General features: G+C 41.3%; 1 protein-coding gene across 24 annotated transcripts in view; it reads right to left on the bottom strand.

Moving 5' to 3' along the window:
• dmd (dystrophin) overlaps window positions 1-27381 on the bottom strand; it is a 1604005-nt gene that overhangs the window by 922691 nt on the left and 653933 nt on the right. For all 24 annotated transcript variants that reach the window (XR_011341867.1, XM_069890130.1, XM_069890120.1 and 21 more), the window contains 5 exons: window positions 26659-26829; window positions 11705-11887; window positions 10622-10756; window positions 8124-8273; window positions 1697-1858 (listed from right to left, as the gene is read on the bottom strand). Coding sequence is in view for 23 of the 24 variants with exons in the window: in XM_069890130.1 (XP_069746231.1) it covers window positions 1697-1858; window positions 8124-8273; window positions 10622-10756; window positions 11705-11887; window positions 26659-26829 (801 nt within the window). In the remaining variant the exon portion in view is untranslated. The remainder of the gene's footprint in view (window positions 1-1696; window positions 1859-8123; window positions 8274-10621; window positions 10757-11704; window positions 11888-26658; window positions 26830-27381) is intronic.

The raw sequence follows: 27381 nt of genomic DNA, 5'->3' as shown, positions 1-27381 counted from the left end.
TGGAAACAAACTTAATTCATGAGATAAAGCATGCATGATTCCACGGTTAACTCTGCCTGGAGCTGGCAAACAAACAACTATTTCAACAACTGCCACTCTCCTGCATGGGAAATAAAATGCCAACAACTTACATTTGGTTAAATCCATTTCAAGTCTGGAGAAATACAGTTCACAATTTGTAGTGAAAAGAACATTTTGCATCAAAATATGTTTTCCATATTCCTTTCAGAATTCCTTTCAATTTATCAGTTAACCACACAATGTTAATCAAGTACATCAACCTATTTCAGCACAGAAAATACACACAAATTGCCATGACCTGATTATCTGGTTTCATAAAGTTTAAGGAACCTGAACAAAAGATCCAGACTTTGGCACTTGAATCGTGACACAGTTGAATGCCAATCTGATGAGAAAGAGAGAACCAGAGGGTTGGTGTTATCATGGAATGGATTACAGGCAATTAAGTACAGTATGAATGGATTTCTGGAAGGGAGGAAGCAAGAGGTTTAAAATGTATCAGTGAAAGCTTCAATAGGAGCTGCCTAGGTAGGAAGTGAGGCAGATGACCCTTTAATGTGGAGAATAAATTGGCTCTGTGTTGGGGAAGGACACAGAGTCAGAAACTCAGCTTGTTCTGAGCAGATTGTTGAAGTTCTGAGCAATGAGGCTCAGCACAAGGCAGTAGATGATGAAGGGAATTAAAGTCATTGATGAAGGAACTGGGTTCATGGAGCTGTCCCAATGTCTAATTCAAGGACTGAGAATGATGGTTGAGAAATACACTGACATCCGAGATGCAGTGGAAAAGTTGAGAGGAGCTGATGAGCCCTGCATTCTCTGTCACTGGTGCTCATGGAGAAGCTGCCTCATACTTGCACTGTTCCAGCAAGTGAAGCGCAAAAAAGAGGAAAGGCTCAAGGTTGGATCCTTGGGGGATTCCAGCTGTGACTGGAAAGAGATGTCACGAAAGGAGATGCTCTGGTTACAAACCACAAACAAGTGGAGCCAAATGGGGCCAAATGAAGTGCATCAGAAGTTGGGCCAGGAGGCTTTTGCCAATCTACACACTTAAACGTCTTGATGGAAAGACAGAGGTTATGTAGTTCTTCTAAGCTTGAGAGGACCGAAGCCCGCTGAAGGGAGAATAACTAGGTTTTCATGGGAGTGATTGAAGTAATATTTTACATGGAGAACAAAATAAAATTCCATACTTGGAAGAATGAAATGCAAAAGACAATTGATGCACTCACAGCTGAAGCACCAACGCAAGAGTAACAGAATGGTAGAGGTCCATGATATGGAGAACAAAAGGCAGTAGAATCATACCCCAGAACTGACAAGATGGAGCCATAGTGAAGTGACTTGAAAATAAACAAAAATGGACAGGAATACATTGGTGGAAACAATGAGAGAAAGATCATGGAAATGCAATGCAAAAATTGTCTTAGTACACCATAATTCGGAGAGGCCGTGTAACACAGGTTTTGAGACAGAAACTTTTTTTTAAAGTTGCATCCTTCACATGGGAAGGATGATCAAATGACAAAAAATGCTGGTTTCAAAAACCTGAATTTTTAACAAATCCATGTCTGTTAAATTAACCCCATAATGCGACTAACAATGTCTTCATTTCCAATAAAATGTAAATATTATTATTTCAATTTTTGACCAAGTCAAATCTTCTGGGTCATACCTGAGCTTCCTGAGGGACCTGGGCTGCATCAATTCTGTCAGCAATGCATGATGTCAGCTGTTTGTCAATCAATGCCAGAGATTCTTGGATTAAACGAAGAGTTTTGTCAGTTTCCTGTGCTGATTGAATGCTCTGCTCAAGGACTTTCTGTCTTCTTACAGCCTGGAAGGGTCAGGTGAAAAAAAGAGAAGTCACAAACACTCTTTGCATCATCACCCACAGTTGCAGAACTCTGTGTCTTTTGTCAATACCAATAAGCAGCAACTCAAGGCAAAGGCAAATATTAAATGAAATATTCAGGATAATTTTCCAAATGGAGGAAAGTCATGAACAATGTTTATACCATCACCCCTACACACTTCAAATAAACACAAGCTTGCACCACTCATATTCTCAGCTCATTTGCATCCTGACAGGTCCAGTAGAAGTGCAAAACAGCACACCTATCACAAAGAGAAAACCTCTGATATATGCTGACAATTCAAAGGGTATGCTGCATTGGACAGTGGAGTGGCGAAAGGGTCAAACCATTACATATCCCATCTAACTACAGCAGTTACCATGGATTCATGCCAAAATTCTGCTCTGTTTTTTTTCTTGTTATGTGCTCAACATTTTTAAAATTTATTTTGCATTCTTCAGCAACCAAAGGCAGCAGGCATCTTTATCCTTAACCCACTGGAGTTCCTTTAGTGATTGGGTCAGGTGGCTCATCCTTGGTGGAGGTGTGGCAACATTAAAATAGCCAACAACTTCAAAATGACAGTTCTTCTCATATTTTTCAGTGCTATTGATCAAAAGTGTGGGAATTGTTATTTTGGTAATCTCAGTGCCCCCATGGTGGATCCACTAGATATTGCTCCAGCATACTGCTGATAATCGACAGGCTGGAGTTCACAGAGTTCCATCAAGGACATTTGCGTGTCAAGGAAAGAATCAACTGTGTGGTTTACCACATGTCTTACTTGAAACTGAGCAGAGAGGAGTTGAGGCTTCCAGTGAAGTTGGTTGAGATGCTTCATCGGAGCGGTGATGTTTTCATTGCTGATGTGGAAAAGGGGAACGGATTTCAGTTTGCTCAGGATGATGAATTACATGGGAATTAGGTTCTTCAACTACTACTTGTCACTTGCCCATAATTGTCTAGTCTGTGGTTAATAGTTCAACTCCTCATGATGGAGACAGAGGCATTGGGAAAGTGACTGAAAATGAAGGGTTGAGCTGTAATGGATAAATATTGGGAGAATATGGTAAGATTAGTGGGTTACACACATTTTAAAACAGATCTTATTTGAAAGACTGAAGAATTCATATTCAGTAACATTGCAGGATCTTTTGGAGACTTTTATGCACATTTCACAAGTAGGTGCTAATTGAAATGATGTCATGAAATGAATAGCCATTGTTTTGGAGGTGACAAACTGGCTGCAAGTACCTACAGTGTGCTCACAGAAAGGTCACTTCTGGGTTTTGTTTATCAAGACAACAGCTTTACCAAGAGAGGAGAACTACTGTTGTTTGCTGAAGAAGATGGGGGTTTTTACAAGTGAGAGAGTCACATGAGCTTCCTAGCAGCTGGAGAGAGAGAGAGAGAGGGGTGAGACCAATCTCAATAAGCTCTCTTAGCTTGTGTGTCTGACACTGATAGGAACTGAACAGTGCAAGCCAGGAAGAGCTGGTTGGAAACAGAAAGTTCCAGAGCAGTGGATGGCTGGAAGTGCTATCTGACTGATATTTCTCTTGGAATAAGAGGAACAGAAAGGAACTTTGTAGTAGCCTGAAGAAAGAGGTTACCATCTAGAAAACCCTGTTGGGGCAAGTTTCATCAGCGAGACATTCAGGTGACTAATGGTGGTACCTCAGTTGTGGAAATCCTGGAACAACAAATCTCTCTCTGCAAACCCTTCAAGAACCTTCCTGAACGGTAAACATTTACCTTTGGAGCACCAAAGCCTGGTGAACTTTATACATGTTAAATTCTGTGCACAGAATAAGAATTGCCTGCAATTAGAGAACTTGGAAGAAGGAGAAGTGAGATTGAACTGTGAACCAAATAACTTTTCTTAAATTTACACACATTGCATACACTTGCACTTAGAATTAGAAGGGGGTTAATTTGGGTTAGTTAAGTATAGAGATAAGTTAAAGTTTGATTCTGTTTTCATGTTTAAAGATTATTAAAAACAACTTTTGTTTAAGTAAATACTTGTCTTGGTGAATGTCTATTGCTGCTGGGTTTTGGGGTCCTTTGGGCTCGTAACACAGATCATTCTTTGAGAAACTTTCAACCATGATATTTCACAAACCTTTGTGTCTGATGTGACAAATAGCAGCAAAGGTGCAAAGTCAAGTTTTCCTTTGACCAAATTTTGCAGGCATTTTTGATGCCAGATTTAGTTGTTGGTAATCATGGATTCAACTTATATCACCCCTTCTCTGATGTTCTCTTGCATCTTAACCTGCATCAGAGTTGTTGTTCACTCTGATGTCAAATAGTTTCAACAGAGCCTAAACTGAATGTTAGTGAAAAGGCAATCTTCAGATTGTTTGGTAAATGCTCTTGTCAAAGATTTACAACAGTGTTTTCAGAGGGGAATGGGTTGCTCTGCCACAAAACCACCATGAGTGCATCTGAGATTAATCTAATGCTGCTAAGCATTGTACTATCAGGCTCCTTCTAAACATCAGCAGGCTGTTGGGAGAAGTCATCTACAATTCCATTAAATTATATTTGTTTGCCAGTAACCCAGTCACTGATGCTCAGACTTAGTTCTATTGGAACATCTTGAAATCACTGCCCAGTGGAGCTTTGATCCCAGCCTGGAAAAATACATTCTGTGCACAGCCAAGGTAGAACCAGAATCCTCAATTACTGTACAATACTGTACCATGAAAATCAGGAGTATGAATATGGAAATACGACAAACATTATGCACATATATTTCTTCTTCAACACAAGCATGCTCTTCAAAATTCAGAAAGATACCTGAAGAATGCCAGTGTGATCAACATGATGAGATGAACTTCACAACTGCTCACTAATCAAGATTTCACCCAGCTAACCATTTTAGATCTGAGAAGGACTGACAAGACAACCTGCTGACTGTTCCATTAGTTCACATTAGCATTAAATTTTCTGTTTTTTTCTGCCAGATGCAAAATCAGTGAAACAGACATTATTTTGATGGTCACTTGATTTTATTTTACTGGGAAAAAGAATGGAAATTCTGATTTTGTTGATCCAATATTCCATCAAAAGCAAAAAAGGATGAAGATTTTCAGTACAGTATATGCAATCAAAATTAATTTTGTGTGGCACAAAATTACCAACTTTTGTGCATGAAGCAATTTCTCACATATTAATTCCTAGGCTTTTCGTTTAGTTCCAGATTTTATTTTGCTGTGCTCAGCTCACTCGTTCTGCTCTGATTTTGGCCACAAATTGAGACAGATGATCAGCTATCCAGTGTAAAATAAAATCAGAGGTGAGAAGATCCAACATTTGTTGGCTTATTCAAGCACAGCAAGAATCTTGCAGCACAAAGATAATGATGCATCATTTCACCTTCATTCCTGAGGGTTAGTTTAGCAAAGGAGATGGTTTCCTAATTTTTGGAATGTTTTAAAACAACATACTTCACAGCATCTAACATCTGAAGGGCAGTTAGGGAAGAGAAATACATTATGGCCTAACTTGCTAGACCAGCACTTCTGAATGAATATCCATTTTATTATTCTGATCAGCAAACAGAAAAAGGTTGTCATCATTTTTGAGAGACAGAAAGATTATTTCCTGCACCTATTACAATGTCATTTTCTCCCTGAAAATCAATGATGTTGTGGAAGGGAAATATACTCAATACTCTCTCAAAAAAGAACTCACCACAAAGCACCACTCAGGTCTTCAATGGGAAACTGTTCTCCCATTTAATGCCTCTGGGTATGTCAACTGTGGTCGACTCCTTTTGCACACCCCACCTTCCCTTTGTGTGACACAATGTCCTGTTCCAGTCACATTGTGAGAAGAACTCCCCATCATAATCAGGATCTATAACACGCCCCTCAGAGAGAGATCTGCACTGCTTCAGCAAGTCTCAAAAAAAAGAGTGATAAAAAGAGACTATTGAAGGCGAGGCTCTGTCCATTGACCTCACTGAAATCCAGGTTGTTCCTTTACATTGTGTCCGTGATTAGTGTGGCTGAAACCTCGGTGATTTCAGAAGAAAATGACTAGCAACAGAACAGCTCCCTTGTATAGTCTCTTCAAACTTTCCTTTCTAACGATGTGAATGTATAGAATGGTAACAGGAAGTTCACCTCCAGTCATCAAAGCTTCCTGCCAAACTACCACTTGCCAGATTTGAAAATTATTCTTTATGTTTCACCAGTGCAGAAAACAAGCTTCACTCTACAAGGGAACAATACTTGGATTCAACCTGGGAGCTCACAGTGCTTTTAACGGAAATGGTACAAATGTCATACGTCCCACACAAGCCAGTCCAACAAAACTGAGTTTTGCAACACATTTTTAGGAGGTGAAACTGAAGAAATATCTTGTCATTCAACCTTTAAATGGCCAATAAATTCCAATGCAATAAAATGCTCATGCATAAGGCAAAGGTGAAATTCACCATGGAGAAAAGAATCAAGAAATATCACTGAAACATTAACTGCTAAGAACATAGACCTTGTAAAGCCAGGAACTACAAGTTCCAGTTGCTAAATGTGACAAATGCAAGTCAGTGTTTGCTTACACCAGCTGCTGTCAATAAGTAGGCAGATCATTCCACAGTATCAGCACCTTCCTGTTCTCAATACATCATTAATCCAAGTGGCCATGGGGACAAAGACAAACATTATAAAGCAATTTACTTGAAAGAAAGGATAAAATCAAGAAAGATGCATAGCCTAGTTGGTTAGTGTCGATCTGTGCTTTAAACTGAGCAGAGGTTATTTTTAATTTAACGCAAAATAGTCAACAACACAATTCTCACAAAACGTGAGAATAAGACAAACTCGGGGCTTTGTGTGTGAAAGTTGCATTTAAAGATAGCTCAAATGAATGAGATGAAGTTATTTTATCCACAATGTTTCCTGCTGAAGGTGAAGGATGGTTCATGTAGTATCCATGTCACAAAAATTCTCAACAAGATCCACAATTCCCAAAGTACTAACAAAGTTGGGCATGATTTTATCATTTTGATAGACAATTACAAACAGAGAATCTGACAATGGCAAACACAAGAAGACAATAAAATGTAAGTCACTTGGCCCCACAACCCTGTCCACATGTCAACAGCTGATCTACGCTGGCTTCAACTCATCTTCTGTACCATGTTCCTCAATTCCTTGATCTTTCAAATATTTATCAATCTTTATCTTAAATATTTCCAGTGATTTGGCCCACACCATCCTCAGACCACTACACTCTGACAGAAAACCTTTCTGAATACAGTACCTCCATGTATCCTTATTCAGTTCACTACATCTCCTTGTCCATAACCCTCCAAAGGAAAACACCTTAACAATCCTTTCAGGATCTCAGATGTTCAAATAAGTTCACTGTTCTTTGTTCCAAACTCCAAGGAGTACAGATGCAAAATGTCCAACTTCTCTCAAACAAGAAAATTATACAATGTAAATCTTTTGTAATAATTTGGAGGGCATTAATTGTGGCATCAAATACTACCATGATTGGTCATTGAGTTCCATTTTAGATTCCTCCAAGAAAGTTAATCACCCATATTACAAATACATGCTAACTTTGTATTCGGGAGATGCACATGCTATGGGGCAACTTCAAATTGCAACTCATCAGATCGGAGAAGAACTTTTTAAAGTTTCACTTTCACATTTTAAGTGCCCACTTAACACAGGATTTGAGAGAATTGATTTTTCTATTAAATGGACTCCCCAAAGTTTAGTTAACTGATTAAGAAAATCTGGTCGCAGAACAACTCTGATACACACAGAATAGCAGAGAACCAAGACCACAAAGGAACTAATTGCTTTCGTGTAAAGCTAACTGCATAAGGCCTGAGGACAGAAAATAAGCTCTCCAAATTCGCGTCCCTTTGCAAGTGAATAACATGAATACCTTTATTCTTCATCAATTTTAATTCATTAAAAGATTCATTCAATCTTTTATTCTTCAAATATACAGATAAGAAATTCAAAAAGGAAACCATATGTCAGAATTCTAAAACCATTGTTTTACCCAAAACTATTAGAATTCGCTTGCAAGTAATTCACAATCTGGATTGTTCTGTTGTCCCGATAATGTCCATAAACAAAGCCGTGAATAAATCGGATAAAGCAAGCTTGTTTTGCTTGATTCTGACCTATTGGCACAAAGTCTTTCTAAATACATGAATGATCTTGCAAGGATTGCTAAATTATTTAAATGGCCAGCATGCATCCATCTCACCTGTTGTAACAACTCCTCCCAACGTGTATTGAATGTTTCCAACTTTTCATTGATCAGCTCATCCAGAATCTCACCATCAGTCAGTGTCTGTGCCAGCTCACGGATTTGATTTTGATTATCATCTGGGTGACGCATGACACTTTCTAGGGACTGAAACAAACACAAAACAATGACAGGAAGTAATTTAAGGATAACATTAATCGGGTGGGTGATATTAATACTAACATTACAAGCAACTTCACATCAAGTTCTGATGTTATCAGACCAGTTGATCAATTTCTAATGGTTTGATAAGAGCTGACATCCAGATATAAATTATTTGATTGGCAAAACATTTCAAGTGAAAAATGGACATTAAGAAATGACAGTGCAAAATCACGTTCTACTCAGATGAATCCCGCTTCATGGCAGCAGAAAAAGAAATAGAATACCTTGTATGCATCTGACCTATCCATGTAAACACATCACATCTGTGCAATTTGGAAAATAATTCATCATCTATCAATCTCATGCACCTGAGTATTTCAGAATAAATTCAGAGAACTGACTGTGTATAGAAAAAAACATCTAGCTCTGGGCCTTAACAAATAACTGCAGAATTTTATCTTTAGTTGGCAATAAATGATGTATTTTTTGGGTTCACTTTTGTACATAAATGTTCCAGCTATCACACAAGGTTTAACTGCTGATTACCTGCAAGCTACCTGAGGACATGAATAATTGATGAACAGTGCATTTAAATTCTAAATCACATTGCGTATTGTTGCTTGCAACAACTATTTTCAAAAGTATGAATGTATGCAGTGATCAGTGTACTTCAATACATAGTGTGCTTGTCTATGGATTAATTTTGACAAGATAAAAATACTGCAGGGAGAAAGATTTCAAGATTGACCAATAAACAAATGTTCCAAATTAATGCCTCAAGGACCCATACCAAACCAAAAAAAAACAAATGCACCAGGAATCATCTTTAAATTTTATTTAGCACCCCTTCCTCTACCATAATATCTATTTTTAGGGAGAATTTTCAGGGATGTGGAATCATAATTGTGGAAGGGAGGTTGCAATGCTTCATGCAGAAGAGGGAAGCATTGGGTTACTTATCTATCTTCTCATTTGAAAACAACTCCCAAGATATTACATTGTGTGAGGCATTGGTCCCTTTGTTTGCATGTCCTTGGATCATATATATTAAAATGCACCATAATAACTTCAGGCTATTTAATACATCATGTTCCATCATTGAGTGTACTGTTATTCTGAATATATTCAAAGGTGAATGTCATTTTGTTGCTCAGTGAATGATGGAGTTGAAGGGAGCAAATGAAATGTTAACTCATTTGTTACCAGAGATGCTGAATGGTCTGCTTGGTGTTTCCAGAATTAACATATTTTATTATAGTTGAGGGGATTAATACAGTTTGGAAGAGTAGGCCGTGAGATCAGTGGTGGATTGACCATTAGGCTGAGTAGGGTTAAGCCTAGGGGCCTGGAAGGTGGGGGATGTCGGGCTCCCAGCAGAAGCGGAGACGTTGGATCTGACATTTCTTTCAACCCAAAACGTTCAATCAACCAGTTTATTGACCCCCTTGCATTTTTCAACAACTTGGATAGTCTCAACGACCCCCCCCCTCCCCCGGTCGATATCCACCACTTTGGAGACCCTAATATGTTATTCAACATGAAGCAGGGGGAAAGGTCAGTGGGAAGCTCAGCAGAAGGACCCAGGTGGTAGTTAATCTGCCACAGCATGAGATGCCCAAACATTTCCAAAAGCAGGGGTATTTCGACTAGGAAGCAATGGGATTATTAAATTGGGATCTCAATCTCTGGATTGTGCTATTTTAATGAAAGGGTGGGACTGCAGGGATTCTGACAGGAATGGGGTTGGGAAGTGGGACAGGAATGAAGTGCAGTCTGGGAAGAGATGGGGACGGGGAGGGGAAGGCGGACGAGGAGGGGAATGCGGACGTGGACTGGGAGGGGATGGGGAACTGATATTTTAATGAATTCAGAGATTTCCACCCTCTGAAATGGTTTTTTTTTAAAATCTGTTTGTCATTTTTTTTTAAAATAACACAACAGAGCCTATACAATTAAATATAAAATTTAAAGTTTCTGCCTCAGGAACTTCGAACTGTTAAGATTGAGAAGGTATTTGATGTAGAATTAAAGCCCACATTTAAACTAAACAATTCCTCACTGTTGCTTGGGAAAAAAATACTGACAGACTTTTCATATTTTATGACTCGTATTTAAAAATAAATCATGCATATTGGTGTATTGGGTGGCATAGGCCCGTGGGCTGGAAGGGACTGTTACTCTGGTATATATCTCTGTTCAACATTTAAATGCTACTTAAAGTGAATGAATGAAAAACATTTAACAATTTGATGCATCACAGTAAAAATGGAAAACTACAGCCTCTTTTTATATGCTTTTTCAGTGGCTGCTGAAGGGAGAATTCTTGCAGGTCAACAGCCTCATTTACTTACATCGAGTGCCTCAGAGATCTCCTCAGCACCTCCCTGAAGATTCTCCGTTTCTTTGAGCTTGTGTTCCAGGTCATCAAGCCATAGATTTTCTGCCTCCAGATAAGACAGTAATTCACACCAGCATGACCACACCTCCTGAGGACAAATGCAGGAGTTTCAAGATTGGAAGTGGAGAAAATTGAACAATTATGCACCAATAATCAACCAGTTGTATGGGATCTCTACCTCGGTGGTGGAGAGCCTTTGAAAGGTACACAGACATCTTTTCAGGAAAAGAAGTTGTGTCCCTAGAAAAGGCTTTCAAATATAGGAATTAAAAACAATGGCACTTTGAATCTTCAGAGTAGGGCAAGCATCCACACTTCAGAGAGTTGAAAGACAAGTAACACTTGCCAGCACAGTAGTCCTGTAAAAATTTGCAAATTGTTTGGGGAAAAAACATCAAGCTTTTAACAAACTAAATCTAAAACTTCAGACATGAAGTTTGAATGGAGGAAACAAAGTGCTTGAGGGACAGAACAGGTTAGGCAGCATCCATGGAGAGAAATGCAAAGACAACATTTTGGGTTGAGACCTTTTTTTTGTGAGTGGAGAGAAAAGGTCCCAACCCAAGACATTGGCTGACTTGCTGAGTCTCTCCAGCTCTTTTTTGTTTGCTCATGTTTCCAGCATCTTATGTTTCATCAGGAAGCTTAAATGATTGCATCTCCCATCCCTGGTTCTTGAACAATAGAGCTTGCAGTTTCCTACCTTTCCTTCAAGTGCAATAAAAAATAACAATAAAAACCCCTCCAGGTACCTGTTTTATTATCCTATCTAACTCATACATTTTTGTGCCTCTTTGATGAAACCAATGCCTTTCATCAACTTTGAAATGCAGCTGAATATAGTCCCCAACATGACAAAAAGTAGCAAATAAAGTCTGTTTGTGACATATGAAATTTCCCCAGCATGTTGTCCCACCAATGCTGTCTTATAGATTATTTTATGTCTGCATTCAGTCACTATTCAAGCAGAATGAGTTCACAATGTTTGTAGTGGTGTGCTCAAACAAGAATGCATGCTGAAATGTAATGAACAGACCTCCAGAGTTTTGCACTTTCTGTTCAGCCTGTTGCAGAGCCGTTGGTAATTGCCTGTCAGCACATCGAGCTCAGACCTCAAAGCTTCGTGGGCTGCAGGTGGAGCCTTGGCTATGAAATTGTTCACAGCATCACTCAGGAGTTTCACCTTCAACTCCTTCTGAGTAACTTCTTCCTTGGCTTGCTGTGAAAAGAGCAGAAAACTACACAAATAAGAGCTTCACTTTACAAACTGCAATCACAGTCATGCCAAAGACATCTCCTTCCTCAAAACTGTTCTCCAGTAAAAGTAAAGCATATGCTGCTATGTGTTTAGTTGCCTTTTTCCTGCTGGATTGGGGAAAAAAATGTGAGTTACAGATTTATTTTATCAAGTCCAACCAATCTGTCATTGGAGATACCTTGGAAAACGTGTTCAAAAATCTCCCAAATGAAATGTGAAAGTCAGTAGACGCTGTAATTGTAGTAAAACACATAAAAGGTGGATGAACTCAGCAGATCTCAGTGTCCAAAGTTGGCAAAGATGTATACGCAATGTTTAGGGCCTGAGCCCACCATGAAGAAGGGCTCAGGCCTGAAACATCATTTATATACTGTTTCGTTACTTCCTATGGATGGTCCGAGGCCTCCTGAATTTCTCTGGCATTTTTTGTTTTCAAATATCTCTCAGTGAAGCTGAAAGAGTAACTCTGGATAATCAAGCTGTCACTACTAGCTTTCTCTTATAGCATCCTTTCAGTTGTAAATCGTGACCAGTGTTACTCCACTGGCCAGAGATAAAAACAACAAACAACTAATACCCCACTCCGTGAGAATTAATAAATACTTCCAGTGTTACAAACTGCACAAAACAAGCAGCAATAGGCAATGAAGCAGTGTTTAATTTTATTTCTAACTCTTAAACTATAGCCTTAATTTTAAACTATCCTTAACACTAAATCTGTGCACGTGTGATACCCAAGCCATTACAGTACAGGACAAAATCCAGAAGGTTACTTCAAAGTTCTGTCTTTTAAATTCAGTGATGAAGCAAAAGTCTTTGAAATTGAATGCCCAGATTTAACGTTGAACTGATGGGAAGGCTGGAGTTGTGGTTGCTACAGATTCACAAATTTTCCTTTCCATGCCTTTGAAGAAATGTCCATCCACACGAGCTGTGGTCACAAAACTCCTGGTCCTTTAGTAGCCAAGATTCAAACTGGGTGACCTTCTAGACCCTGGTACCAGCCTCTCCAAGAAACTTCACTGCTAATCACACTTAAAATTAATCAGTCTCTCCAAGTGACCATGATCAAATTGAAGCTCTTGGCTTCCCAAAAAGACCCTTCTGGTACAGGTCAATCCAGCGAAAAGGCCCAGTCATTCACAGAACATGCTTTGCTCTGAATTCCACAAAAATGACTGGGCACAAGAGTTGCTTCAAAAGACTGTCTCTCCAGCAGTCAGAATGATTGTCTCTTGCAAAATCAACGTCTTTGCAAATGTATCGAATTCTGGAAGAGATTGTAACAAACCTTCCCTCGGTTCTTCCAATGTATCAAATTGTCACTGGGCAGTGACATGTGTTGCGCTCTGTGAAATGTTACATCTTAACTGTGACCATTCAGTCCCTCCTGTCTGTACTATCCCTTACAGTGATAATCCCATTTTACTAAAACAGGAGCTCATAATACCAGTTTAACACGCTTACTTTATTCACCTCACAATCAAGCCAGTTTGAGATTTAAAATAGTGGAAATATTAAAGCACAACTTAAGAATTAGAATTTGATTTCACACCCAATTTCAAACCAAACTGGGAATCTTCAGAATGATAATCTCATACAGCAGGTGTGTTCAGTTATCCCAGAAGGATTACAACTCATCTTCCTGAAAGAATTTAAAGATCTTTGACAACTGGCCAACTAAGAAGTGGTTGGATATAAATGCTCATGTTTTGCTATCTTTCAATACTGAAGACTAGTAATTTTCTTTGAAGTTTTCAGAAATAGAGCTCATTTATATATGAGCATATCCAACTCTCTTGTACGAAAACCAGGAAAAGGGTGTGCATGTAGTGGACCGAACAACTACGTAGTTAGACAGGCCGAATCGCCTTCCCAGCCGTCCGACACAAGATGGCATGGGCCCCCTTCTCTTCTGAGGAAAAGCCTGCAATTGGCAACGTGTTGCCCGGGGGACAGTGCCACTTCCATGTCCACCGCTGGACTGGAAGTGACGCTGTGGCATGCTGACATCACTCCTTTAGGTCAGCAGACCCCTTGCAGGATGTGAACGGTCCCCTCGAGCAGTGCGAGGAATTCAAAATGAAGTTCAGTTAATGGTTCACCCTCATGCTGTGTGAATGTCTCATTTCAGTAGCGCTTCTGTTAGCAGACGCTACAGTGGTGACACCAATGGTTCCAACGTCTTTGGAACCCCACCTTGAACACGAAAAATTGTAGAATGTTACTACCGCTACATTCGCAGCGCTGTGACCAATGCTGTGGGTGTGCATTTGCTGTCCTTTTGGGAAAATCAGTCCAGGAATTGGTTATAACCGGCTGAGTCACAGTTCCAGATCAGAGGCATTGTTTTGGAGGACACCAAGTTCTGGCACATCATCAGTGCCATGGACGCTGCTAACGTAGCAAAAGTTAAGCTGCTTCATGGAAAATCCTCCTCATGGAGTGTAAGTACAAACAATTCTGCAGTTTCCTCCTCGATTCCCTGGAACTCAGGCAGCACGAGCGCACTGTCTGCATCCTGAATAGACAAGGCCTAGACAATAGGAACCCCTCCAAGCTCCTGTATGAAATGGTAGCCTTAGTGGATGGACACACAAACTGTTTCTTGCTCAAGGCCCTGTTCTCTTCAAGCTACTGATACACGTTTCCTCGGCAAATATCCGACATGGATTTCAGTGCCCCACACCTGGTAGCCAAGGAGGCAGACAGACTTTTCCGCACTCACAACAGCGTTCCATACGTGCAACCAATCTACGCCATTGGTATTACCGGTTCAGCCACCGTGTTGGGCCCTCCCGACGCAATGTAATTAGCACTCAGGACAGAGTAATTACTGCTTCTAAGCAGTAATCTGAAACACCCAGTGGTGCATCCTTCTATGCTTATACCCTAATGCCAAGTCAAGCATGGCAGTGGGAAATGGACAGGCCGGCTGCTGACCAGTGAACAAAGGGATTTTCTAGTCAACACGGCTAGAGATGAGCCTCATTCTGCCAACTTATTTTGAACTTGAACACAATTCCAAGTGCCTTCCCCTACAGACAGCTCCCCCATTTTGAGTTTTGGCACCCGTCTGGTCACAATCCACGCTGTGGACACAGTTTTCCATTGGAGGAGTATGATTGTGTCCATGGGGCAAGCCCTACTCGGAGCATATTTCCTCCAGGCACACGAGCTCCTGGTGGACATGAACGGATGCCGTTTGGTCAGTGTTACCATGTTCCAGTCATACCCCCTTACTCTACAGCAACGTTTCTTTCTACTGTTAGGAATCCACACTCTGGACCAGAACAAATACACCCTCCTACTGGCCAAGTATCCGTCAAATCCCAATTTCCAGGGCGCTAAACCAGCACAAGGTATGGAACACCACAGCAAGACCACTGGGCCCCCAGTGTACACACGGGCATGGCATCTTCCACAGGACAAACTCCTCCAAGCCAAGACAAAATTTGCTGCCATGGAGGATTGGGTTTCGTCCGCCGTTCAAACAGTCCCTGGGCATCCCCGCTCCACATGGTCAAGAAGAACGCCAGAGGTTGGCACCCATCTGACGATTACAGACGAATCAACCATCCCAGTTAGATGCCCCATCCCACATGTCCAGGATTTCACCAGGAGGCTCCAGAACTGCTGGATGTTTTCCAAGGTGGACCTTCTGAAAGGGCACCACCAGATTCCGGTGCATCTCCACGACGTTCTGAAAATGGTCATAATTACTCCTTTCGGGTTTTTCGAGTTCCTTTGGATGCCTTTCTGACGAAAGAACGCAGCCAGGAGTTTCAGCGTCTCATGGACGTGGTTGGCAGGGACCTCGATTTCATCTTCAACTACCTGGATGACATTCTCATCGCCAGCCATGTCTCGCCTTTTTGACAAGTTGCAGGAGTTCGGACTCATAGTGAACTCTGTTTAGCCTCGAAACTATCGATTTCCTGGAACACTGTTTCACCTGAGAGGGGGGCCACACCACTGCCGGATAAGGTGGAAGCCTGTGATTTTATGGGATCCTATCACCACTGTATATATTTGCATATAGTGATAATGATTGGCTGAGAGTCGTAGCCTCACCTACTGGCCAGGTCATTAAGGGCTGCACCTAACCAGGTCCAGGTCAGTTTGGACTGGTTGACCTCACTGTACTATGCTCCAGTCTTTTGTTAATAAAAGCCTTGGTTTGAGTCAACAAGTCTTTCAGTCATTCGACATGCTACAATTTTATTAACAAAATTTTCAACGGATGGAGCGAATGCTGTGACCAGAACGCCTCAGCATCGACCCGCAGTCAGCTACTGCTCAGAGTGATTTCAGGTACTAGGTGAGGTGTCTTGAGGCATACCTGCAGTGCTCAGAACCCATTGTGGAGGAAGACACTGATAAACTGTTGGTTCTGATGTCTATGGTGTCCATAAGGGTCTACGAAAACATCCAGGACGCGACCTCCTACATAGCAGCCATGAATGTGCTAAAAGGTCTCTATGAGCGAGCTGTGAGTAAGATATATGCCAGGCACATACTAGTGACCAGGAAACAGCAGCCGGGTGAGCCATACAGAGCCTATCTCCAGCCACTAAAGTTACTGGGCCAAGCATGTGTGTGCTCTGATAAAACTGTAGCCGGGATCACCTCATACAAAATGCTTATGTGGCTGGGATTCGATCTAACGAAGTGAGGCAGTGACTATTGGAGCACGGGAGAGACTGTCTTGTGGAGATTGTACAGATCGCTGGAACGATGGAGGCTGCAGCCCTAAGCATGGATGCCTACACACAGGGCTGGGCTCACCGTTACGAAGTGAGTAGAATGCCTGCTTTTAATTCGGCCTCCCCACGCCCTGTCGATGGCCTCGCCACCGCCGCCACACTACCAATGCAGCCCCGAAGTGTTACTTCTGCGCGATGGAGAAGCACAGCTGATCCCTGTGCCCTGCGAGGAAGGCCCAGTGCCAGAAGTACAAGGAGAACGGTAACTTCGCAAAAGTCTGCTGGTCCAAAATGGCCACCGCGAAGTACAGTAACTCGGGCGAGGCCCAACCGCCTTCCCCAAATTCAAACTACTCGACCTCAGAACTCTCATCTAATGAGAGCAAGGAACCGATCACACGGCAATGCTTGACGTCACAACGCAAGCACCGTGCGCAGAAGGCGCCGCCCTTGCAACACCCCACCCTCGCTGCTGTGATGCTGCTCTCCGAGGGCACACAGCTACCATCGGACCCTACGCCGCTGCCTGCAAACACCGCCGTGACACTGCTCTCTGACTCAGCTCCCCCGCCCAACAGAACCTCTGCGCCAACAGGATCTGACGGACCGCCTGCACCATGCATGCCACCACCTCTGCAGCTCACCGCTGACTTACCGGCACCACGGATCTCCACGTCGGCCCCCTCCAACAGGGTTTCTGTGTCGGCACCCACTCCAATGACGTCACCTCGCAAGCATAGTGCGCAACAGGCCGAGGCACCATGACACTCCGCCCCTGCTCAAGTGACACTGGGCTCCATCGGTGACATTGAATCAAAGCCAACCACATCCCTCCGGTCTAAAGGCCTCCCCACCACTCGCTGGCAGGACGTACTCCCAAATGCCCTACACTCCATCAGGTCTCTGTTATGTACTGTCACCAATGCTACCCCACACGAACGCATGTTCTCATTCCTCGGAAGTCGGAATCGGGGACAACCACACCGGCTTGGCTGACGGTCCCTGGACCTGTTTTGCTGAGACGTCATGTGCGGTACTCAAAAAATGACCCTCTAGTTGACGAGGTAATGCTGCTACATGCAAACCCGCACTATGCTTTTATCGAGTACCCGCACAGGCAGGAGGACACAGTCTCGGTAAGGGAACTGGCCCAAGCCAGATCTAACATTGTAACGTCCGTCCCCCAACCTTCCTACAATCCTGCCCCAGGTAACATGCTGGGACAGCGACCCAGCAGCAGTTCGTGGATGATGATGGCAGTAGACCGGACCAACACACAGACAACAACGACTGCCGACAAGGCGAAACTCCACCCACACTCAGGGACTCCAATGATGATCATGCACAGTCCCCATCAGCTACTCAGATCCCGGCACCATGGCGATCATGTAGGCCCATTAGGCCACCCAACCGTTACAGCCTGAAACCCCTGCCTGCTATCCCCCCCATGTCTTGGAGTCTTGACTATAGATTATGAAGAACCCAGAAGAACTACCTCTCTGTAACCCACCATTTTTTTATCCACCCCGGGTCAGTTCTTAAAGAAGGGGTGAATGTAATAGTATGGGATCCTATCACCACTGTATGTATTTGTATATATTTGCATATAGTGATAATGATTGGCTGAGAGAGTGAAGGAGATTATAAGAATATTATTAATTTGAAGTGGACTGATCGAATTAAATATCTGGGTACAATTTTGAATGTTAATTATCAATCTTTATACAAATTAAATTATGCTCCGTTAATGAAAAAAAATTAAAACTGATTTGATTAAATGGAAAGATTTACCTATTAATTTAATGGGAAGGATAAATACAATTAAGATGAATATCTTTCCGCGTATACAATATTTGTTTTAATCTATTCCGTATTTACTTGATAATTTTTTTTTCTTGAGATTTAAATAAAATGGTTAGAGAGTTTTTAATGCAGGGGTAAATTTTCGAGAGTAGCTTTGAATAAATTAACTTGGAAATATGAGTTAGGGGTCTACGTTTATCACATTTTCAAATTATTATGAGGCAGCCCAACTTAAATTTATTAGTTCATTGATGGATTTGGTACGGCCTCCTAGTTGGGCTAAAATTGAGATGGCAAGTATTTCTGAATTTGAAATACATCAATTTTTGTTACAACAATATAATGTGCCTATACTAAAACATTGAATGAAGTTATGGATAAAGAAAAATAAAATGATAGGCATTAGGGGTAAATTATTGGCTTTGGCTCCATTGTATAATAATCAACTTATTTCTTTTTCAATACATAATCAAAGTTTATTGCATTGGAGATTTAAAGGTATGAAATATTTGGGAGATTGTTTTAAAGAGGATAAGTTTTTATCTTTTAATCAGATGAGGGAAGATTTTGGTATTGATAGAATTCTTTATTTCTTTATTATCAGATTCGATCTTTGGTAAAATGTATGTTTGGTAGAGAGATGATTTTAACCTAAAATGACTAAATTTGAGACTTTTCTTATGAAGATACCAGAGAAGGGGTATATTTCATTTATGTATTAAATATTACAGGATGGTATGGATAAAAAGGGTTGGGATAGATCTAAGATTAAATGGGAAGCAGATATTGGTTTTAATTTTTCTGAAGATGATTGGTTAGATATTTGTTATGATAGTGTAACTAGATTGATAAATGCATGTTATGCAATGATTAATTACAATTTTTTACATCAATTATACTTAACACCTGAAAAATTAAAAAAATATGGTTTTAATGAATCAGATTTGTGGTTTAGATGTGGTGATACGGTTGGAACATATTTTCATGCTGTTTGGTTATGTATACATATACAATCTTTTTGGAATAAAATTCAATCATTTTTAGAATACCTGTGTAAGATTAAAATAGTTTTAGATCCAACAGTATTTTTATTGGGTAGTTTGCAACCTCTGAAAGGTTTGGGATTAGATAAATTCCAACTTGCTTTTGTATATTTAGCTTTATCCGTAACGAAAAAATGTATTGCTAGTACGTGGAAAGATACAAATATGATTGATATTAATAGATGGCATAATGAGATGAAATATTGTTTAATAATGGAAAAATACGTATGTTTTGCATGATAATTATAATTTTTTTATTAATAAGTGGCTGTTATACTCGGAATATTTACATTTCAGTTTATATTGATTAGATTTTAATATGTATATTTAACTTTTTTTAAATATTCTTTTTTCTTTTTTTATGGCTCTCAGGAGAGTTAGCTGAAGGGGGGGGTTCTTTTTTTTTCTTTTTTTTCTCTTTTTTTCTATATATATAAAAAAAAATTCATGTTCATGTTTAATTGCTGTATATGTCATATATTATTTGTTTTTTGAACGAATAAATAAAGTTTTAAAAAAATGATTAGCTGAGAGCCATAGCCACACCTATTGGCCAGGTCATAAAGGGCTGCACCTAACCAGATCCAGGTCAGTCTGGATTGGCCAGTCTTTTGTTAATAAAAGCCTTGGTTTGTGTCAAAAAGTCTTTGAGTCATTTGACGTGCTACAATGTTTTCCCAGGTTGAGCACCATCAAGGGCCTACAAGAATTCCTAGGGAATGGTGAATTTCTATCATCGTTTCCTCCTAGGAGCAGCTACCCTCATGCAACTCCTATTTAACCTCATCAAACTGGACGACAAGGCACTCCAGTGGACACGTGAAACCGTTGAAGCATTCCAGGCAACAAAAGGGGCACTAGCAGAGGCCACATCTTTGGCCCATGCAGACTCTTCCTCTCCCCTGACCCTTACAACAGACACATCGGATAGAGCAGTTGGCGCGGCGCTGGAGCAGTGGCATGATGAACAGTGGCACCCCCTGTCTCTCTTCAGCAAACATCTCTGGACACCAGAACTAAAATACAGTGCCTTCGACCATGAACTGTTGGCCCTCTATAGCAATACAACGTTTCTGAAGGAAGTGCTTTCGTCACCTACACAGACCACCAACCACTCACCCATACACTCAGCAAGGTCTCAGATGTGTGATCGATGAGGCAACAATGACACCTCTCCTACATTTCGGAGTATACAATAAACACTTGCCTCGTCGCAGGCAAAATCAATGTGGTGGCCAACTCGCTGTCCAGACCAGCCTTCGCTGCTACCTCAGCAGCGTTCGATGTTGCTTAGCTGGCCAAAGACCAATCAGAGGATGTGGAAATTCAGGCCTACCAGACCGCCATCACCAGCCTGAAGGTTAGCGATTTCTATCCCTCACCGGGGAGCCTGACATTACTGAGCAACATGTCCACAGGCTTCCCCAGACTCAACCGACCCGTGACCTGGCGACGGCGGGTGTTTGACCAAATTCATAGCCAGTCTCATCCTTCCATATGGTCCATGGTCTATTTCCTGTCTGACAAGTTCGTGTGGCCCAGCCTCTGCTGCAATGTATCCCTGTAGGCCAAGACTTGTTTGGACAGCCAATGCACCAAAATACACAGACACATCAAGAGCCTGCTCCAGAGTTTCGAACCGGCACATTTTGACCATGTGCATGTGGACATCGTCAGCCTGCACCCCAAGGTATGCTGTATTTATTCACAGTAATCATCTGTTTTACCCGTTGCCTGAAAGCGATAGGCCTGCCCACATGTGACAGAGAGACTTGCACCAGAGTTTTCTTATCCACTTGGATCGCACATTTTGGAGTCCTGATCCACATCACCTCAGACAGAGGGGTCCAGTTGACATCCTCGCTCAGGGCCAACCTAGCCAAATTCTGTGGCAGCCAGTGAAACCACACCATGGCCTAACATCGCAGGCAAACGGCTTCGTCAAGCGTTTCCACCTCAACTATAAGGCCTGAATTGGATGGACGAACTCCCATGGGTGCCTCATAAATCTATCATAAACTCATTCACAAAGTTCTCCAAAACCTTTCCAGTGCCAACTGTGTAACTCACGTGCATTTGTTTGAAGAAATTCTTTTTAAAAACAAAACATTCAGTACGACTATAGTAGACAAGTAGCAGAATACATTATGCCATGGAACATCATGAAGTTTGAGTTGTTCATCATGCTGTTACCAAGCAACATTAGTTACTGCTCTTTAGTAATCAAAATACTATTATGAGCTTTTTCTTAAATAATGTCACTGTTTGTTTGGAATAACAAAGTCATCTCACGAGCAGACTCCACTGAAAGGTACAAATGGGTTGCCAGGATAATAATATCTCTGCATCTCAATTACCAGTGGCTTCATCTGAGCAAGAAGTAGTAACAATACTTCATTATTCTCTCCATTCTACAAACATTGGGGGCTAACACGTAAGCACCTAGTTGTTAGTAGTAGCACTTACATCATGTTCGTTCTGAACATTGCAAAGAATTATCCCTGAAATTCTCCTGGCTCTTTGGAGTTTAAAGCGGTAGTGCATTTTTCGACTTTAAAATTATGACTTCTCAAAATCCAAACTTTTGGAATTGCTGGGGATGCCAGTGAAGTCACCCGACATGGAAATAGGCCCTTCAGCCCATCACATCTATTTTTGGTCCTGCACCAATCCTGTTTCCTGACACTCGGTCTATCAAGCCATTTTCCGTCCCTGTGCAGATTTCTCTCAATCAAAGTGATGAGACTTGATTCCGCCACCAGTAACATCAGCCAGTTCCAAAATTCAACCATGCTCCCAAAAGAACTCAATGCCTTCTACACCCGATTTGACCTCAGCAACAGCGAAGAACCACCCCCATGTCACCTGGTGATCCAATCCTGTCAGTATCTGAGGATGATGCGCATGCTGCCTTCAGGAGAGTGAATCCGAAGAAAGCATTCGGCGCAGGTGAAGTACCTGGCCGAAAATTAAAAATCTGTGCTGACTAACTTACTTACAAATGTATTCATAAATATCTTCAATATCTCACTTCAGCAGGGCATGGTACCCATCTATTTCAAACAGGCATCAATCATACTGGTGCCTTAGTGCTTTGAAAGCCTGGTGATGAAGCAGATCAGTTTTCGTCTGAGCAATGCTAGGGATACATTCCACTTCTCCTATCATAGTAACAGGTTTACTGGCTCCACACAAAGCCCTGGAACAACTGGACAGTAAAGATGAATACATCAAGATGCACTTTATCAACTAAACTTCGGCATTTAACACCATCATCCCCTCAAAACAGATCAGCAAATTCAAGACCTGGGACTCAACGTCCCACTGTGTAATTGGATCCTCCCCTCCAGACCACAATCAGCAAAGACTGGTAAGAACTTCTCCTCTCAATCTCAATCAGTCCGGAGCACCACAGGGCTATGTTCTTAGCCCCCTGGCTCTACTCACTCTACACCTCTGACAATGTAGCTTATTACAACAATAACACCACCTACAAATTTTCCGATGATACCACAGTAGTGGGTTATATAAAGGAAGGGGATGAATCAGCATTCAAGATGGAGATTGAAAACTTGGCTGAATGGTGCACCAGCAACAACCTTGCACACAATGTCACCAAAACTAAGGAGCTGATTGTTGACTTCAGGAATGGAAAGCCAGAGGTGAACAATCCAGTGATCACTGGGGATCAGAGGTGGAGAAGGTGAGCAAATTTTTCTTTGGAGTCCCTATCTCACAGCATCTTTCCTGGTCCTAATACACTAATGACATCATGAAGAAAGCACGTCAGTGCTTCTATTTCCTCAGGAGTTTGTGGAGGTTTGCTATGACACCAGAAATCCTGGCAAATTTCTCCAGAGGTGTGGTGGAAAGTGTGCTGACCAGCTGCATCACAATCTGGTATGGGGACATCAATACCCTGAGCATAAAGTCCTCCAAAAGGTAGTGGACACAGGCAAAACATCGCAGGTAAAGCCCTCCCCACGATCAAGAACATCTACAGGGAATAGTGCCATCGGAGAGCAGCAGCAATCATTAAGGATCCACAGCATTTAGTTCGTGCTATGTTCTCACTGCTGCCATCAGGAAAGAGGTACAGATGCCACAAGACTCGCACCATCAGGTTCAGGAACAGCTGCTACCCCTCCACCCTCAGACTCCTCAGTGACACTCAATCAGAGACACATTTAAGGATTCTTACTTGTGCACATTATTGATTTTATTCTTTCTATATTCTACAGTTTGTTTACATTAATTATCTGTTTAGAGTTCTTTATTTGTTTACATGTTTACACTGTGTACAGTTTTTTTTGCACCACCAGTAAGTGGTAAATCTGTCTCGCCTGCAAAAAAAGAATCTTAGGGTTGGATTAGATGTCATCTATGCACTCTGACAAGAAATCTGAAATCACTGTGCATAGTGACATGATCCATGCCTCTTGTCATATTACATATCTCTATCAAGTCACCCCTACATCCCATTTGCTCAGGGCACAAAAAAATCCCAACCTATCCCTTCAAAGCCAGATTTGTCCATAATGGCCAGAGTCCCCCAATCTCTCCTGAAACTCAAGTCCTCCCCAATCCAGACAACAACCTGACCAATCTGCTCTGTATTCTCTCAATGACGACCAGATACTTCCTCGAATGTGATGCCCAAACCAGCACACAAGTCTCTAAGTGCAGTTTAACCAGTGTTTTGTAATGATGCAACATAACATCCCATTCTTTATATTCGATGTCCTGACCAAGTATGCCATGTGCTTTTCTCACCCTCCACTCTGCACTATTTCCAGAGAGACTTTAGGTCTGTCAATTCATCAGCCTATTTACTTTCATTTGGTCCATTTCTTTCAATGCTTTCAATTCTGTCCACACAAAATGCATCACCTTACACTTGCTGGGATTAGTGTCCATCTGCTAATGCTCCACCCAACTTTCCATCTATCCTGCTGTCAACCTTCCTCACAATTCAAATATCACCAATGTTTGTGGCATCTGAAAACTCATCCATCACATTGAAGTTTTTAATTGATATCACAGGCAACAAGGGTTTCGGCAGAGATTTTCAATCAGGAAACAATCCTTTCATGTCATTCAGCTTTCACTCACCAAAGCAATTTTAGACCTAGGTCAATATTTTGCTTTGGTGCTTGCCAACTCCTTCATTGATGTCCATGCATATCATTTTGATCACCTTTCCCTCATGAATCTTATTAACTACCTACTAAAAAACTCAAATCAAATATATGAGATGCAATTTACCCCTAAAAAGACATGCTGCCTATCCCTGATCAGCCATTGCTTTTCCAAATGTAAATTTCTGAGGAATTTCTCAAATTTGCAACCACTAACGTCAGGGTCATCAGCCTGCTATCCTTATCTGTTATCCTTGCTGCCCTTCTTGAACAAAGGAAAATGAGCTATCCTTCAGTCTTCTGGGACCTCACGTGTGGTGAACTAATATGGATTACAGCACTTTGCTTCAGAGAGAAATGGGAGCTTATCAACTCTATGCACCATGACAACTGCCACTTCCTCCTCCTTCAATTTGATCTGCTCCAGATTTCAACACACACTTTCTCCCATATCCTTCTCCTTAGAGAACAGACAAAAGAAGGCCATGGGAGAAAGTGAGTTCACAAAGGACCTAGTCCACATCATCTGGCTCCTCACATGCTATTGTCCTTAATGGGACCCACTCTTCCTCTGACTATCCTCTTCATCCCACTACAGCAAGAGAATGACTTGGGATTCTCCATAATCTTACTTGCAAGGATGTTCAAGGCCCCTTGAGTCTTCTGATTTCCTTTTCATAAATTTTATCCAACTGTCTCTATCTTCCTTGAGAATCCCCTGATTAAAGTTGCCTGCATTTACCAGACACTTTCATTTTTCTTGATCAAACCTTCAATATCCTTTGTCATTCAAAATTCACAAATCTTGCCACCTTTGCCTTTCACCCTTACTGATACATGCTGGTCCAACTCTTATTCACTCTCTTAGACTTCTGCTGGTTAGCTGTCATTTTTGTCCTCAATATTCCCGTGAAAGAAGAATCAGAGTTCAGCATAAAAGAGCAAACATGGAGCTTCAGATAAAGCAAGAATTTCAATGCCTTTCAAGAAAATCTCATGAAAAGATAATGAAATTCTAAATTAAGCTACTAATTTGCAAACCCTTCAAGTCACAACAAAACAATCAAATGAAATAAAATAGTAAAATAATGAAATATTGGAATGCAAAACAATTGTGTCATCAAATGACAATCATGACTGTGGTGGAAATGATTCCAGAGAAACAGCTGGATCAATGTTACTTTGCAGAGGCTTGTGTACTGTATTTTCAAGAGCTTCATAAAAACATGAAATTACTTTGTTCCCTTCAAATTCATAGAAATCCAACTAAATGCTCAGGCTCCCAAAGAAGTTAACACTGAAAATACTTTGGAGTCCAGATAAAGTATCAATTATTTATTTTTTATCTTAATGATACTGCATGTCATCATTACCCTTCCATTCTATGAAGTATGTGCCACCCAATTTAACCTACCCGCCCAAACATTTTTGGAGGGTGGAAGGAAACTGGAGCACCCTGAAGAAGCCCATGCAGAGCACGGAGAGAACGTACAAACTCCTTACAGACAGCACTGGTTTCAAACCTGGTTACACAAACCATGCCACCCTTTTAAACATCTCCATGACAAATTAACAATAAAACAGTGAATTCGGTTCCACAGCAGGTGCAGATTAGAATTCCCAGGAAGATTCCAAATACTGAAGTCACAAAACCAATGTTAACATTGTGATTTCATCTGGGTACTTCTCCAATATGGCTGGTTGGCTGTGGATCAACTGAAAATATGCATGCAAAGCTTATGTCTGCAAATTTGGGTGAGGCTCCAAGGAAGACAGGCTATTTATTGTAAATCCATAAGAAGAGTGATTGGCATTAGCAGGTTTACCATAACAGCCTGCCCTTTATCAGCAGAATTAACCTCACCAAGAACATGCAAGGGTAAATGTCTGATAGTGGGCGTGTTTTAAAACCTTGTGCCTCTGTTAAACTATTAAATAGGAATTCAAAAATGTCAGCAGTTGGAAAAGCTGATGTTTTTGGGCCTGATCACCAAGTGCTCAACCATGAAGTGAAAGATGCAAATAAAAACTTGCAAGCTCACCTTGAGTTCTTCCACAGCTTTTCTGAGCTCCTCAGGAGTTTTATATTCAAAGTCCCTTTCCAAATATTCCTCCTCAGCTTGTGCTATCCATTCCTGCATTTCCGACAGGTCCTTCCTGAGACTCATGGTCTTATCCAGGCCACCTTGCAGTGAACTCTTTTTGGCATACGCCTATTTGATGAAGGTTAAAGAAAAGGCATTTTTTTAACCATTTCTATGCACAAAGTTTCTTGCACACATCCCTCTATCAACATGCATGGAAACTGGCACTTGGCCTTTTAGAATCTGGGAACTGAATAAAACTTTTCTGGAGCAACTTGTTGACCCATGCACGACCCTCTGGAGTTATACATGGGTTGCTCATGAGTGACTGCTCAACATCATCATAAACAGACAGACCACGAGCAGTGAAAAAATAATCAGAAGTGAAGAGATCCTCACTTTTAGGCAACAAGTGAAATTTAGGAGCAATGCTGAGGATGGATGAATTCGGTTGTCATAGGTGGCATGATGTTGAGAGATAGAAGAGTGTGGTGGGAGTTATTTCTATTGTCATTGGAACTGATAATAATGCAACATGAGTAAATTATGATGCATTCGCCCTGGTGGTACATCTATTCCACAGGACTTAGTGCTCCCCAAGTGGGACAAATGAGCTTCAGCAGATTTTGCATATGCTGCTGCAGGATGACTCGTATTTCTGCCTCTGAGACAACATGGATG

This window comes from Narcine bancroftii, chromosome 7, assembly GCF_036971445.1.
Source record: "Narcine bancroftii isolate sNarBan1 chromosome 7, sNarBan1.hap1, whole genome shotgun sequence".
In the NCBI taxonomy this organism is placed as follows: domain Eukaryota; kingdom Metazoa; phylum Chordata; class Chondrichthyes; order Torpediniformes; family Narcinidae; genus Narcine; species Narcine bancroftii.
Note: the sequence above shows the minus strand (reverse complement) of the source record. Positions and strands in the feature narration are given on the sequence as shown.